Here is a 17,613-nt window from a genome sequence, read left to right on the forward strand (position 1 = left end):
AAAGCATACAGATGACCAGTAGACACATGCAAAGGTGGTCAGCATCACTAATCGTTAGGGAAATGGAAATCAAGATCACAGTGAAATATCACCTCACACCTGTCAGAATGACTTATCAAAAAGGTAGGAAACCTTTGTGATGATAAGGATGCAGAGAGAAGGGAACTCTCATGAGAACCTCATGTTGGTGGGAATGTAAATTGGTACAGCCATGAAAAACAATATGGAAATTCTTCAAAAAAAAAAAAAAAAACCTAAAAGTAGAGCTATCATATGATTCAGCTATTACACTTTTGGGTATTTATCTGAAGAAAATGAAAACACTAGTTCAGGAAGATATATATACTGTCTTCATAGTAGCGTGATTCACAATAACTGACATACGGAAGCAACCCAAGTGTCCATCAATGAATGGTTAAAGAAGATGTGGCATATGAAAGCACGCAGCCATGAAATACTGCTGGAATATTGCTCAGCCATGAAAAAGAACGGGATCTTTCCATTTGTGTCAACATATGTGGACCAAAATCACTGCAGATGGTGATTGCTGCCATGAAATTAAAAGACGCTTACTCCTTGGAAGGAAAGTTATGACCAACCTAGATAGCATATTCAAAAGCAGAGACATTACTTTGCCAACAAAGGTCCACCTAGTCAGGGCTATGGTTTTTCCTGTGGTCATGTATGGATGTGAGAGTTGGACTGTGAAGAAGGCTGAGCGCTGAAGAATTGATGCGTTTGAACTGTGATGTTGGAGAAGACTCTTGAGGGTCCCTTGGACTGCAAGGAGATCTAACCAGTCCTTTCTGAAGGAGATCAACCCTGGGATTCCTTTGGAAGGAATGATGCTAAAGCTGAAACTCCAGTACTTTGGCCACCTCATGCAAAGAGTTGACTCATTGGGAAAGACTCTGATGCTGGGAGGGATTGAGGGCAGGAGGAGAAGGGGATGACCGAGGATGAGATGGCTGGATGGCATCACCGACTCGATGGACGTGAGTCTGAGTGAACTCCGGGAGTTGGTGATGGACAGGGAGGCCTGGTGTGCTGCGATTCCTGGGGTTGCAAAGAGTCGGACACGACTGAGCGACTGAACTGAACTGATGTGGACCTAGAAGGTATTATGCTAGGTGAAGTAAATCAGAGAAAGGCAAATCAGTATAGATTTCACTTATATGCAGAATCTAAAAAACAAAACCAAAATAGAAACGGATTCATAGATACAGAGAATAATCTGGTGGTTGCCTAAGGGGGGAGCATTTGGGGGAGTTGGGTGAAATAGGTGAAGGAGATTAAGAGGTGAGGTACAAACTTCTAGCCATAAAATAAATAAGTCATATTATGGATGTAATGTACAGCATAGAAACTGTGAAGTGAAATGAAGTGAAAGTCGCTCAGTCATGTCTGACTCTTTGCAACCCCATGGACTGCATACTCCATGGAATTCTCCAGGCCAGAATACTGGAGTGGGTAGCCTTCCCCTTCTCCAGGGGATCTTACCAACCCAGGGGTCAAACCCAGGTCTCCTGCATTGCAGGTGGATTCTTTACCAGCTGAGCCACAAGGGAAGCCCAAGAATAATGGAGTGGGTAGCCTATCCCTTCTCCAGTGGATCTTCCCGACCGAGGAATCAAACTGGGGTCTCTTGCATTGCAGGCAGATTCTTTACCAACTGAGCTATGAGGGAAGCCCCCGTAGGAACTATAGTCAATAATGTTGGAATAACTCTGTATGGTGACAGATGGTAAATAGACTTGTCAAGGTAAACATTTTATAATGTATGAAAATATGGAATCACTGTGTTGTACACCTGAAACTTATATAATATTGCATGCTAATTACAATTCAATGAAAGAGAAGAAAAAATGACAATGTGTTTGCATGCTAATTACAATTCAATGAAAGAGAAGAAAAAATGACAATGTATACCAGTAGCCAGTGTAGCCGTATTAAGAGGAGAGCTTCCCAGGTCACTCAGTGGTAAAGAATCAATCACCTGCCAATGCAGGAGATGTGGGTTCTATCTCTGAGTTGGAAAGATCCCCTGGAGGAGGAAATGGCAACCCACTGCAGTACTCTTGCCTGGAAAATCCCATGGACAGAGGAGCCTGGTGGGCTGTAGTCCATGGGGTTGCAAAGAGTCGGCCATGACCAAGCACATGTGTATGCACGGAGAGTTGGGAGAGTTACCTTCTGCCTTTCAAACTGAATTTCTAAACCACTCATGCCATTTGTGACTTTGGATCTCCTTGGGAAGAAAAGAAAGGGGAAGGAAGGGTGATATCCTGAAAGATGATCCAAAGAAGAACGTATTAATCCTGAGGACCACTGTCTTAAACCAAAGTAGACAAAATTGCCTTAAGAGGACCAATTTCAAATTTCCCCTGACTTACATAGTAAGTAGGAATAAAGCCTTCACACCAAGGTGAAAGATGCTTATAGGAAGAAGGAGAAATTACTTTTTTTGTTCATTTGTATTTTAGTATAAATTTTTGAGCCTCCGCATAACTGATGTGCTAAAAATCCTTGAACACAGATCTTGGTGCCAGTCTGTGACTATTTTTTTAGGATAATTTGTTGATGGGAGTACTGAGATCAAATGGTATGAGCAGTTTTTAGGACCGATAGATATTTATAAATTGCTTTCCTAAAAAGTTGTACCAATTTAGATTCCCAGCAGTAGTATATACGTATCTCTCTTATCATACCCTCACTAGAATTTCTTTTCTATCGTATTCTCATTATAATTGACAATTATCATTTTGTAAAAATATTTGACAATTTGGTACATTAAAATGGAATCTCATTTAATTTGCCTTTTGATTAAGTGAGATTGAGCATCTTTATGTATTTTTTTCTCTTATTGTATTTTTTTTCTGAGTGTACTCCTTTTCTTTACCATTTATCAGGGTGTAAGTAATGTTAGTACTAATTTGAAAAGATATTTGTAAAGTAAAAATACTTTTAAATGTAAAAAATATTTCAGAGATATAAAACGTGTAAAACACAACCTATGAACCCCTGATGTCTACCACCCAGCGTCATTCCCTCCCAGCATAACACCTGTCATTTTAATGGCTTTGATTTAGAAAATGGATAACTGTAAATAGCAGTGGTGCTTTCCTAAGAATCTATATTTTAATTATTATAATAGCATCTACACTTAAAATATAGTATTTTCACATATGATCAAGATGCTTTGATTTTTGTCTAAGCCAATTCTGGATACAAATGTTGTATGCCTCTATAGCCCAGAGTAATGTTTGTGAGCAATGTGATCTGTATTGCCTCCTGTAGTTAAAAAAAAAAAAAAAAGAAGAAGGCAGCAGCAGCCAACTTCTGGCCCTTTCACAGATTGGCTGGATGAGCATCTCTGAGGTCTGGCTGTGGATACAGATTCTGCCATTTAATCAGGTATCCCAAGAGGAATTTAAAACAAGTTTTAGATCTCCTGGTCTACAGAACTGGGTGAATACATACATCCTACATTTATGTTACAATGGCAATGAATATTCCTTTCTTTAAAAAGTAGCTCCTCTGCTTTCTTTTAAATAATGTGCACTAGATGGGGATTTTATTTATACCCAACTTTCAGTGATATGTCTTGCTAAAATAAGTTATGTTGGGCTTGAGGTTGATAGATAGGAACAAATGTCTGTACCTAGTATTCCCCCAAATCCTCAGGTATTCTAGAATGTGGATTCAGCACCAGCTTTGGTCTTTGTCTTGCTTACATTTCTGAGGTTTCATAGGAATGAACAGTACAAGGTACTGAGCCACACAGCAGTGTCAGGGGCTGCATGGATGCTCCTTGGCGACCCTGTCCTTCAGCTTCTGGCTCCATAGGCACAGGAGCTGGAACTTAGGGAAGCTGGGTCACCCGGAGAACAGAGGCTCATCTGCACGACCATCCCGTCGATTTGTTACCTCTGTACCATGACTTGATTGAGAACAGCCTTGACCAATGGTGGAGGCTCTAAATTATTTCACTTAATGAAGTATGGATCAAGCAAAAGATAAGGTACTTACCAGCATGCTGTGGAGTTTAAAAGAATTAAAGAGAGTCAGATCTTCTTACAGTCTTTATACCCGTGGAATGGAACCTAGGTTTTAACAGCTTGAGTTGTTAATCAGTTAATTAACTTATGGGAGATTTATTTTACCTTTGTGGACAGTGTTATGTTTTCTCAGGCTTGGTAAATAACCACTGTCAGCTGTGTTCCTTAATTTATTTGACATTAATTTATCACCCTCCTGTGCCCTGGTGCTGTATTCTTGGGTACAAATACGTGTAAGATGTTTCCTGCTCTCAAGGAGGGCCTGGCCTAGTGGGAAATACACCACCTATCAGTGGTGAGTGACAGTATGCTCACATATGGCGGTGGCAGCCACGTTGATGGTGTAGTTCTGTGGGAGGATATGGGAAGTGGGAGTTGACCTGCAAGGCTTCCCTGTGGAGCAGGCTGAGTAGATATTTTAAGAATAAGCAGGAGTTCATCAAGCGGATGGTGGGGGGAGGGCATTCTGGGCATAAACATTAGCAAATGCAGTTACATGGAAGTATGGAAAAGGATGGCACGTTTGACTTGCATGTGGGAGAGTAACAGAAATGTCCTTGGGCAAGCAGAATTCAAGTGGACTTGCCACGAGAAGAAACGTGTTACAGTGTTTTCAGATGTATATCTTCTACTGGTAACATATACTTTAAATTGTCCATTTCAACCATTCTTAAACAAGCAGTTCTACGACGTCTACATACAGCATTTGTATTGTGCAGCCATCATCATTGTCCGTCTCCAGATCTTTTCTTCTTCTGAAACTGAAATGCTGTACTCCTTAAATGCGAACTCCTCATTCTCCCCTTTCCCCCAGCCCCTGATGACCACCATTCTACTTTCTGTCTCTGTGAATTTGACTGCTCTTAGGTACCTCATGTAAGTGGAATCGGGGCTTTCCCGATAGCTCAGAGGATAAAGAACCTGCCTGCAATGCAGGAGACACAGGAGACGCAAGTTAGATCTCTGGCTCAGGAAGATGCCCTGGAGGAGGGCATGGCACCCCACTCCAGTATTCTTGCCTGGAAAATCCCATGGACAGAAGAGCCTGGCAGGCTACAGTCCATAGGGTCGCAAAGAGTCACGACTGAAGCATCTGAGCATACACACATGAAAGTACATTGTTAAACTTTCAAATGTTAAGCGCAAAGTGACTTTCTACAAACCGTTTATAAGATGGTGCCTTTGGCTGAAGTGCTTACAGTTTTACTGTAGAGAAAAGTGTTTGCACTCTTGAACCCAAGACTGTGGGCAGAATGTGATTAAAATGCCTAGTCTCACTACTAGAATTCATTTAAAATTTTCTGTGGTCATTCGCAGGAAGCAAAGCCATAAGACTTATTCTAGAAAGGTGGTAAACACAGCTGATTATAAGCCAGGGGCTTGGCCAAGCAAGAACATCACTATCTATGTTTGCAAACTAAATCTCCTCTCTTGGTCAAGTAGCACCTTGATTCATAACTGGAAGCATTGTGGGGACAGTGGGAAGGAGCTGGGCAAAAGAAATTTTATGGAAAAGAGAGGATCAGCTTCCTATGTAGCTGATGAGAGTGTATCACTAGGTAAATTGTTGACAGGGTAATAGAAAAACGAAAGATCCTTATTTAAAAAATCTAGGATTCTTCAGGGAGCTAGACATTACCGTGGAAATGGTTGTGTGTACGTGTCTGTCTCCCTGTCTGTCTGTCTATACTGCCCCAAGCTTCCCCCTGACTCCTAAGAAAGTGATTCTGTTATTAATACTTATTTCTGCAGTACAGCAGGACGGGGCCAGTCCCTTCATTAACAAACACGTCTGCTACAGACCTCCTGCTTCCCCTTCTTGGATGCCCTGTGGTTGGAACTGGAGACACACAAGATTAGGAGCTAGCCCTGGGCGGTGGGGACAAGGAAGCACTGGGGCCTCGGAGATAACCTGTTCTGTTAGCGGCTCTCTGACTTCCAGCTGACGTTCTTACTCACGTCCTGGTTGAGTGTTTACTCCTGGCGCCTGCTGAACCTGGGCCCTTCCCTCTACCCAGCCTCCCCTTCCCGGGCCTCACTGGTTGGCACAGCACGCTAAGTCCCATGGCTGCTGTTCCCACACAGGGTCCCCAGGCTCTGTTTATGAACCCAGACACTTGGTCTTTCTAGTCAGTGGTTAGTGTTCCAGGGCTTGTAATGTTTTGTTTCCTAAAAGGTCAGGTCCTGTCGGGCTTAATCTATCCTTGCTGGTGGGGCTCTGACTAGCAAAGCAAATAGATCAGGTCAGCCTGGCTGCACTGGGGGAAGAGCCAGGCCGGTTGGCACAGACTTCAAAGCTGGCATGGGCTTTATGGAAGGCTGGCCTGGGCCGCAGACGGTAGCACCAGCAGTCCTGTTTGTTCTTCGGCCTCTGGCAAAACCTGGGCAGACTAGATTCCTACCTGGCAGAACACAGATGCTTCCTCCTGGACCTGCCTACCCCTTGGAATAGTGCAGTCTGAGAAAGAGGAGAGCTTGTCCTTGTGAGCCTCTTCTCTCTGTGTTCTCCTGGCCACTCCTATCATCTCTCTTTAAAATCCATTTTCTGTACCCCCCAGTGAGCATAATAACACGATTGTCCAAATGAAGTATAATTGCCATATAAATAAATGGTTTTATGATAAAGATTTAAACCTTTTCAGACACTTGATTTCATTTCCCTGGTTTTCAACAGAACTGCAATTTGAGTACCTGCCAAACACCAGACACGTGGAGTAGGTGCAGAGTGTGTCCAACCCAAGAGCCTTAGCAGCGCTCAGGTGGTGCATACTAGCAGCGATCGTGGGGCCTGGAAGCCTCTCTTGGCCCTCTTCACTTTGAAGCGCTCCGGAGAGCACCCCACCAGCTGTGTAAGGAGGACACCTGTGTTGTCACTGTCACTGAGATTCCAGTGCAGTCACTTGGTCATGCTTTCCCACGTTGCCCCTGTACCCACACACCGAAGAAGAGCCATCTGGAACTACGGCAGTGACCGAGTCAGAGCCTGTTTTCCAGTTCCAAAGAGAATGTTTGGTTGCATTTTGAGTTCTTAAGATCAGGGTATTAAAGACACGGCCAAGGCTGTCAAAGTACAAAGTATGGAAATGGTTTAGATTTTAGATATACAGCCAAAGAGCTGGTTGGGCGTCTCTTGCCAGCCTTGGTTTGAGGGCAGGGATATTGATTTTTAAAAAGTCCCAAAGAGAATGAAACCAATAGGACCATGAACCAAACAATAAAGCAAACATAGTCATATTTTTCCAGAAATGGAAGCCACTTAATGGGTCTGGTTCAGCCGGCAATAATATGCTCTCTAGAACCAGGGCAGGGAAGTGACATCGTGCCTTGCAGAGATGGTGGTTTAGTTGCTAAGTTGTGTCTGACTCTTGCAACCCCATGGACTGTAGCCCGCCAGGTTCCTCTGCCCATGGGATTTTCCAGGCACGAATACTAAAGTAGGTTGCCATTTCCTTCTGCAGGGGAATCTTCTCAACCCAGGAATCGGAGCTGGGTCTTCTGCATTGCAGGCAGATTCTTTACTGACTGAGCTACCAGGGAAGCCCTTAGTATTCGCTGCTTTGATTTGTTGCTGGAAAGAGGGAAGAAGGAAGTATGTGGACCTTGTACGAGTGACATACTGGTTGAGAGCAAAGACGATAAAGCAGGCAGAGATTGACGTGGGCAGGTTTTGTCCGCCTCTGGGTGTTTCCTGGACTCTTAAGCCCTATCTCCCACCTGAGCTCATCAGAACACACCCCTCTGCACTCCTTCTACTGGCAGGAGCAGCTGTGATTTTAATGATTTGTTTCCAAGGGAGGCACAGCTGAAAGATTGTGTTCATTGAAAGCCTGCGAGCAGAGGTAAATAAATGCAGGTGTGGCCAGGAAATGGAGCTGGTTCTCCTCTCCCAGTGGGCACAAGGCCAAAGTCAGCAGACTTATAGAGTCTCGTGCTGGCTCTGCCACCCAAAGATAATTTCAGTTCATCTAGTGCTGCACCTGAGCAGAATGCTGCAGTCGGGGGAACACCCTGCAGATTGTAGCCGTGCTTTGAGTTGCATGCCGATCACCCAGCTCTACCCTCCACCAGCTTACAGCCGTTGACTTAGAGAGCAATTTGTAGCATGACCAAGGCCCTCTCATAAGCCAGACTCCAGTACAGATGGCACGTCTCCCTGTCCTTTACGGTATTATTCTTAATTGGCTCTGGGCTCCCGGACTCTGAAACAGAGTCTGAAGTTGATGTTTTCTTCTCTTTCTCCTATGTGTCTGCTGCCCTTCTTTCAGGATCCCTGGTAAAAAGGACAGCTGTTGACAGGATAGAGTGATTGGGAGGATAGGAGACATGGCCACCAGACTGGGGAGTGATTTATGTTGCCATCACTTAGAAACTCAGATCAGCAGTAAACCGGAACCTGCCCTGATGATGTGAAGAAAAATACTTCACCTCAGTTAGCCGGGTCGTGTCCTTATCTCTAAGAAACAGACAGCCAAGGGGCGTCAGCGTTAGCTGTGCAACAGAAGAGAATGAGCTGACATTTCAGTGGAAGGGATTGAGTACAGGGTAGGAAGCTCTCATTTGAGTTCTTAAAATCAGAGTATTGAACAGCATGGCCAAGGAAAGGTTCTAGATTTCTTGTGAGATTTTCAAGGTAAGTTATGTTTTTATCATGTTAGGGTGGATTAGATTCATGTCTTTCAAAATACCAACTAGAAATAGGTTTTGGATGTACAGGCAAGGAGCTGGTACCTTACCAAGCTTGGGTGGTGGCATGGTGGGGAAGGGTCTTGAGTATAAAAGGTCCCAGAGAAGAGAGCTTATGGGTTGGAGTAGAGATTTTGGCCCTGGGTCCTGTATTATTATTATTTTTAAATCTCTAGTCCAAATGTTTGATTAGAGAGCTGGGCAGGTAAGTTTGCTAGGTGGTGATACCAAGATAGGGACCAGATGAAAATGGATAAATGCTGAGAATGAAGTTCAGTGAAGAAAATGTAGAGTTATATCACCATTCTGAATACCTGCACAAACTTAAGAAATGGCTGTGAATGAGAAATGTAATAGAAAAATATCTGGAGTTGAGGATGAAAGCCAGCACCCGTCAGCAGTGTAGTCTGTGGATGACGCAGGCCTGTTCAGGATCGCAGATAGAAGTTTAGAATATAGGGCTGTGATATGATGCCCTCCCTTGTAACCATCAGTAGTCATACCCTTTTTTAGAATGCTGTCTAGAATATTTCAGGCTAGTGGGCAGGTCTGGAGACTGACCTACAGATAAGGGAATTTGGGACTTGACCTTGTAGAGAATAATGATCTTTAAGAATGCCAGAGGGATGGTACAGGGAGGGAGGAGGAAGCGGGGTTCAGGATGGGGAACACGTGTATACCTGTGGCAGATTCATATTGATGTATGGCAAAACCAATACAAGATTGTGAAGTAATTAACCTCCAATTAAAATAAATAAATTTATATTTAAAAAAAAGAATGTAAAAATCCTGATCTGAGGATGGATTCCAGCTCTTCTTAATCTTCGTTGAGGGTGGAATAGAGTCTCAGCGGCATTTGGGTAGACGCGAGGAAAACTTGACTAACAATGAAAGCCACTAAATGTCAGAATGATGTATTGAGGGAAGGTTCTGGATTTCTCATGAGATTCTCAGAGTAGGCTCTGTTTTCCTCTTGATAGAATAGATCAGATCCATTCCCATGGCCCAGTGTGATAGCTGAGTGTGATACCAGTGACCATTCAGAGTCCCTGTTCCAACCCAAATATCGCCAAGCCCCTGCCTGCAGACATCCACCTGCTTTTACACCCCCTGAGGTGCTTCCTGTCCCCAGAATCTGCACCAGCCCCCTCCACCCGTCCGTGGCCCTCTTTTCTAGGTCGCAGGCTCTCGGGGTCTGTGCAGATGCACTGCTCTAACTGGATTGCGCTTCTTTGTCTCTTCTCACTTGCAGTATGAGTTTAAAGCCAAGAACATCAAGAAGAAGAAGGTGAGCATTATGGTTTCAGTGGATGGAGTGAAAGTTATTCTGAAGAAGAAGAAAAAGGTAAGTGACTCTGAGCCACAAACTCTGCTGAAGAGAGACTCAGGGTAGGTGGGCGTGGGGTAGCTTTTCTTCCTAGGCTACTCCCTGGGCAGAATCCTTCCCTTATCTGGTGAGGTGGTCTGCTCTAACCAGCAACAGTGTTGAGAGGCTGCAGCTGGAGCAGAGAGAAGGCAAGGACCAAAAGGGCTGGTCGGTTGACTGGCTTAGTCCTGGTGTCCCATGAGTGACAGGTTCATCCTTGCCTTTGCCCCTTTCCCCAATTTGATACCTTTACCTTTGAGTCTTGATCTTGGGAAATGCTTTAAATTGAAGTTCAGCAGGGTTCAGTGGGGGAGGAGGTGAGAGGAGCCTTCCTAAGCAGTTGTCCCATCCTAAATAGGCCCTCAAGAGCCAGCACAACTACCGTTCAGTGTGCAGGAAGGCTGGGGTGTGACCCCGATGGGAGGAACATATTGGTCCATGTGATGGGCCATCCTCTGAGTTGGGGAGAGCCAAGCGAGTGTATGTTGTTTAAACACTGGGCTGTTTTGTGTCAGTTTTATGTGGTATGGGAGAATGATGTTCTGGGAAAGGCTAGATTCTGCATAATAGTCAGAGGGGAGAGTGTATGTGTTTCCAGAAAGAAATGGAAAAGGGCTTGGTTGATGGACAATGTGTGAGGAGAAGCACTTTCTCTTTCCTGTCTCTAGACTCTGCTGAGGCCTTTGTTTTATACTCATTGACGTAGCACCATTCATACTAATGTAGAGACATCTTGAGCTGCCTTTGGTTCCAAGCCTCTATTGCTCTCAGGGCTTCCCGGGTCACTCAAATGGTAAAGAATCTGCCTGCAACGCAGGAAACCTGGGTTTGATCCCTGGGTTGGGAAGATCCCCTAGAGAAGGACATGGCAACTTACTCCAGTATTCTTGCCTGGAGAATTCCATGGACAGAGGAGCCTGGCAGGCTACAGTCCATGGAGTTACAGAGTTGGACATGACTGAGCAAGTAACTTTCACTTTTCTCCATTGCTCTTCATTCAAATGGGACTCAAGGCAGACCCTGAGTCTGGGGGTTATGGAAGGTAAACACAAATACTATTACATAGTAGTAGGTACATAATATGTAGAGATATTAAAAGATAAATACATGGAAGTAGGAAAGTCAGGGGGTAGATGTTCAAGTTGCAGTCAACTTACCAATCCAAGGATTTAAATCTTCTCTGTCCTCCTCACAAAAGACATTCCCCAGTGTATGACTGGACTCTCCACTGATGAGGACTCTACCACTTCTTAAGGCAGCCCATTTTTTCTCTCTGGACAGCTGGACATTTGCAAAGATCTCCCACATATAAAACTCAAACTCATTCTCTTATGCTTCCTAAATATCTCCAGGGGTGGTTCTAGAAAGTGTTTTATAGCTGTGAGATTGGAAGTTTATAGGAAGAAAATAGAAGATATACTGTTTATAAAGAATTAACTCCTTAAAAATTTACAAGTAGTAGGGAATTTGTAATAGCTTATTAAATATCCCCGACTTTATAAGCTTCCATTGTGGGAACAACAGTCCCCATCGTATTCTTACCCTGGGGATCTTTTCTGCCCCTTCCCTCCACCCCGCATATGTGCACACAGCAGTTAGCCATGAGATAGTCTTTAGAATATTGTCCTCTCAGGGGTTCTTGAGAAGGAGAGTTACTGGAATAAGTGAGGCCTATCAGGTCAGTGGGATCCCTGTGCCCCTGTTAAAGAAATTACAGATGATGACCAACGTGAATTGAAAAGCAGGAAAGATCCTCAAAGGAAAAATGCGCCAATACACCCAAGCTCGTGACTCAGCCAGCCAGACTGAGCCCCAGCTTGACTTTCATCCTGTGTTGTCAGGTAGCTTTTCTCTGCCCTTCACGTGAGGGGCGTCTCATGGGTTGGTGCTCTCATGGACCAACAGATAAGATGGTAGTTGTGATTTGTGGATACGCTGCAGGCTGCAAGGTGCTTTCACGCCCATTACCTTCCCATCTCCTCCCCAGTCCTTCGACGAAGTCACCCGGACATCTCACTTGGTCAGCATTCGTGATGCCTCGTCCCGTCAGGGAACTCACCACGCAGACAGTTTCCTCACTGAACTGGCCCCGCACCCTCTGCTGATGTGTCAGGCTTTCGGAGTCTGAAACTCAGACTCATAGGATTTGAAATTACGGACCTTAGGATACTAACTCACACTGACAAAGCTCAAAAGAGGCCGCTGTATAAACCAGAAATCAGGTCCTTTGTTCAGTTTGAGACGTTGTACAGTGCCCCAGACCAGGCACTCGTGCTAGCCTCCCGAGTGCATTCTTCTGTCAGAGGCACGCCATGTGAGAAGACACGTTACTCGAGGGTTGCTCCATGAGCGCGGAAATGGAGCAGGTCAGCTGACTGCGTGACAGGCGTGTTTCCTGGCCTCTGGCTCCACCGTAAACCGGACGTTCAGAGTGGACTTGTTGGGTACATGCTGCTCCTAGAGTCTGTCCCAGACTGTCCGGCTTTGCCTTCGCGACTCTGACTTCTGTGCTTCTGTGGCTGAGTGTCTTGGCATCTCCCCGCCTCCGCACTGAACACGCACTCCTGCCTCAGGTAATCTGTTTACCTGCAGCTAGGGTGCATTTCCGGGCCTGCTGTCCTGGGGCCTATTCTGTACCTTTCAGGTAACTTAGTATACGTTTGAGCTGATCCGAATGGGGTGACTTTGTGGTTCTGCCCTTAGAGGACAATCTCGTTTCCCACCTCACCTGTCCCTTGTGTATCGTGGACCAGACGTGGCGCCATGCTTATCCTGCATGTGAAGAAACAGAGGCTAGAGAGTCTAAGCTTTATGCTCGAGATGACACGCCATGCAAGGGCAACTGTGTGAGGCAGAGTCGCCTGGCAGAGAAGCCAGCCTGCTTCCACCGAGTACACGAAAACCAAGCTGGAGAAGTGTCTTGGAGTCCCTGGGACCTGGTGACTCACTTTGAAACTCTCTCCCCAGTAACCTCTAGTGTGGGCTCCTGCTCCAGCGGCCCAGGATAGGTGGCCCAACAGGTCTTTCCTCAACGTGATTCTTCTGATGCCAGGCCTGGGAAAGGGGGGCCCCTCCCATCTCGTTTTCTCCACCCCCGCCCGGCGGTGTCCCTTTCAGGCTGTGGTTGTGATTTGGATAAGGGCGTTAATCACAGGGTTCATTTTACACTGGTTCTGACAGATGAATGCACATTAATAGCAATCAGCCTTTCTTGTCATCTTATTCCCATGTGACTGTCCTCTGGTATGTGAGTATGCTGACACCGTGTGTGTGTGTGTGTGCGTGTGTGTGTGTGTGTGTGTGTGTGTGTGTGTGTGTGTGTTTCTCTCTGTCTCTGTTTGTAGAATAGAGAGGGGCCAAGTGTAGACGTGCCCCGCTTCTCTCCAAGGAAGGGGAACAGTCAGCACATTTCAGCGCTAAGGACTGGAGCTCTTGCCAGGTAGCTGTAAGTGTGGAAAGAGTCGTGGCTGATATCCTGCCGTAGGCACCGTGTGGTGTACCCTTTCTGTGCGTGTGCTGTACTAGCCAATAAAAATGTTGAAATGGTCCCCTCCTCCTGCTAAGAGCATGTTGCTTTTTACTAGGTCAGTGTAGCATGTTGGAAGGAGCCCTCAGCTGAGAGGAGAAGACCTAGGTTCTAGTGCCAATTCTTACCTTCCTGGCTGGGTGGTTCTAAGCAAGTCATTTTAAATGAGTTGGATTAGGCGATCACTTTAACCTTGTCAGCTCAGTTACTCTGTACGAACTCTGGAATGATGCATTTAGGGGCATGCGTGTGTATGTATAGGTCACCTGTGCTGCTTCAGGCTTTTGAAAACCTTTTGTGCTACAAAGAAAGCAGATCCCAGAGACCAAATAGGTTTGTGTAGAAAGTTTCTGTCTCCTGAACTTCCAGGGCAGGATGGGAACCTCAGAGGTCAAGGAACTTCCCCAAGCAGCCTCCAAGCTGCTGCTCTGTCCATAGCCTGTCCAAGAATGTTGAATGATGGTATGGCTCCTGGCTGGGGGAAAAGAGTGTTTACCGGGACCCCCTGCTCTACAGAGTGTTTAAGATCAGGGCCATCTCTGAAAGCTCAGCACTTACTTGGATGCCTGGTGCGTGTAGTGTGTTTCCAGTGATCGTGGCTGTTGGCTAGTTGGGTGAGTGAATATGATTTGTGTATGAGGGTGTCATTAAATCGGGAAGAATTAAGTACTTAGCAATTGGATCAAATGAGGTCTTATTTGCTACTCTTGGCTGTCACATTCTTCTCCCTCTTTCTCATTCCATCAGTCGTCCCATTTGAAAAAACATGGATAAGAGCCTCCCTATGCATAGAGAGGCCTCAGTGGAAAGTGCTGACTTCGTTATATTACAAGCAGGACTTCTTCAGTGACTCTGATCATCAGGTGCTTTATTCTAATACAGGCAGTAGCCAAATATATTGGAATCATCTCTTATTGTGATGTGAAGAAAAATGAAAACATCTTTTTGGTTACATTAATGTGCCTAAAATGCTGTTGTCCCTAACTGGCACCAGCGGATAATGAATCTCAAGTTCTCCTATGACTCTTGGGTTGTATTTGTGCTGTAAACCCAGCTACAAAGATAATTGGCTTTGCTTTGTTGTTTCTCAGTCAGTACATTATTTTCAACTCCCAGCAAGGCCCAAATAATGATCTTTTAAATAATGATCATAATAAATAATGATTATTTATTATAGTACTGGCATCACACTACAGCACCATTGGCTAGGGAATGGACTTCTGAATAAGGAAGATTAGTCTTGAACTTCATCCAAAGGATTTTTCTACAAAAGGACTAAAGGGCCTCTGTTTCCTGTGTTTTTTTTTTTTTTTTAATACACACCAATAAGTGTATTGGACTCCCCTAAAGCATTGTTTTAGAAAGGCTCTGCTGTTCTCATTAACAGATATTTACTGTGTTTAAAGGAACTGGGTAGGACCCTTTCCAGCAAAATTAGCTATATGCACACATTGGTCTATCACAGCTCCTATGGCATTGCATTTTAGTTATTTGTGTCTTTCCCCCATAGGCTCTGAGCCATTAAGGGCAAGGGCCATGTGTTCTCTCTGGTTCTATTTTATCTGTTTGGGAAGGCAGAAGACCAGTGGGAGCCATCTGATTGTTATTACACACTAAGATGATAACAAGTACATCTAACAATAATAGCTAACACTGAAATTTAGCCCCTGCCATTTGCTAGGCATTGCTTGATGCAGTATATACTAACTAGGTCTGCACAGCCATCCTGTGAGGTAGGTATCACTTTTAGGTTTGGTTTGCAAAAGAAGATTGAGCGACTTGCCCAAGACCTCAAGTCCCATCAGTGGTGAAGTTGGGGTTTGAACCAGGTCTGTCTTGTTCAGATCCCAAGTGGGTTCTTCCTGCCATCTTGTTGCTGTGTGTGAACTAATCTCCTCAGACTCCTTTAGAGAAAAACTGCTCTATAGGAGATGCCTAATTAATTAATCCAGAGTCTTTGACTTCTAACCTGTACCCTGTTAGTGGGATACCACATCGCAAGGAAACTAGTTTCTACTTCAAGAGTACTGTTCATTCCTATGAAAGCACACAGCTTAGAATTATAGAACCAGAATTTGGGAGAATGATCTTTAAAAGTCTGATCCCCTAACAGAGGACAGGAGAAGCCCAGAAATGGTCCTGAGGTCACCCGGGCAGTCACAGAGCCGGGACTAAACCGAATCCAGTCTTCTTTCTACCATGTTTTTCGATAGTTTTAACACAGGCATGTTAGGAATTTTGTACATCATGTGAGAGCTTATTAGTGCCTCAGTTTTGAATTGTGTTTTCTGTATCTGTATGGGTTATACTTTAAGATGGGTGGTGGCTGTGTTTTCAGACTATCCCATTCTGCCTGGAGGTGTGGGGAGCTTGCCAGGCTGAGTTACTGTGGCCTTTGCAAGGTGCTGTTTTATTTTATTTTATTTCTCAATTGTTTAAGAAGTCACCATTGCTTTCAAGAACATTAATAAGGTTTTGTGGTGTGCTTCCTGATAATTTCCAGTAGGATAGGAAATAAATGGAAGTATAGAGTTTTCCTCTATTCTGGGTTCCTAGGGAAGGCCTCCAGAGATGCCATATCCATTTCTGGGTTCCATATCCTTGACTCTGTTTTCTGTTCTTGGCACTGTTCCAGGCAGACTACCTCTGAACCAGGCTTCCATCCCTGTCAGGAAATTTTGGAATTTCGGGATGGCTGTAACTTTTCATGGAGGACTGGGTATTTACATTCATTAGATAAAGGAAAGAGAAAATCTGTAGTTAAGGATGTGCTTGCCTCATTTAGGGTCTTATAAAAACATGCACTGCGAGCCTGTTACCCTTTCTCTCTGTTGAAAGTGAAAAGCTTCCTGACAGTGGAGAGTGAAAACCTTTGGTTCTGTCACTTGGAGTAGCAAAGAGACGTGGGGTCTAGAGGTAGACAAGTTGGGCTTTAATTGCCACTGAACTAGGTGGCCTTGCAGGGGAGTAAGTTATCTTCCTGAGCCTCATTGTCTTGAAAGTGGAGGTCAATTTTGATAGTATAAGAGAAGCAGTATATAAAGTTCTTAAGTGGAAGAAAATATTTTCTTCCGAATCACCTGGGAAATTTCCGGTAAGAATGAAGAAAATGAAGCGGCTAAATATGACTTTCCTGTATCTTTCCTTTTTTACTTTCTCACTTTGTGTTATTCTAGGTCCAACAATTAAATGCCAAGACAGGATTAAATGCCCGTGGGAGAAAGTGTGGAGGCAAGGCTGGCATAGCTGTCAGGCTTCAGTGTGGGTCTGACTCCAAGTGAAGGAGAGCGGAAGGAAGGAAGACAGGCTGGGTGAAAGTGTCTTAGGCCCCAGTGTGGTCCGAGGAAGGCTTGGCAGGGCTGCCAGGGAGTTCTGATTGTCTGTCAGGGGGATCCCTGTGTCTCTGAGGACGGGCCTGCTCAGAATCCCCGCACACTGATCATTGTCTGGGAGTGGGGCCCCTGCGTGTACGTAATGATGGATTTCGAATGCAGCACCTGGGGGCCCTGGGTTAGTTACACTTCCTGTAATTAGACGTCTGTGGGGCACGTTTGTGTGACACAATCTTCCTTTCTCTAGAAAATTTTTATTAGCCAGTATGTGAAGCAGAACCTTCCTTCAAGTTAAGCTGCTCTCTCTATCTCATGACTTTTTAATTACCTTGCAGTGTGGAATACATTTTTTAAAAAGAAGAAAAGTAGGGAAGGGGAGACTGCTGGGGTGGGGAAAGGCATAGAGAGGGATGGGCTAATAAATTAAATCAGAGTTCTCTTAAAAGGCTCAGCAGTGCCACAGTGTCCTTTGTAGGTACAGAGGGGACAAAGAGTAAGAGAGAGGAGTTATACCCCAGTTCTGAATGTGTGGCAAAATGCTGGACAGCTGCCCCTAGGGTATCAGTATGCCCCGCTAGGTATGCTTTGCCCACTCGCATTTTTATCCCTGTTCCTTTATACTTATGGAGCTAGTGAGGAGGTAGATCT

At 44.8% G+C, this 17,613-nt stretch overlaps 1 protein-coding gene across 2 annotated transcripts in view; it reads left to right on the plus strand.

Annotated features, from left to right (window-relative positions):
* Positions 1-17,613, plus strand: part of C3H1orf226 (chromosome 3 C1orf226 homolog) — a 358,341-nt gene that overhangs the window by 237,964 nt on the left and 102,764 nt on the right. For both annotated transcript variants that reach the window (XM_018046419.1, XM_018046420.1), the window contains exon 3: positions 9,994-10,086. In XM_018046419.1, the coding sequence (XP_017901908.1) occupies positions 9,994-10,086 (93 nt within the window). The remainder of the gene's footprint in view (positions 1-9,993; positions 10,087-17,613) is intronic.

Source organism: Capra hircus, chromosome 3, assembly GCF_001704415.2.
Source record: "Capra hircus breed San Clemente chromosome 3, ASM170441v1, whole genome shotgun sequence".
NCBI lineage: Eukaryota > Metazoa > Chordata > Mammalia > Artiodactyla > Bovidae > Capra > Capra hircus.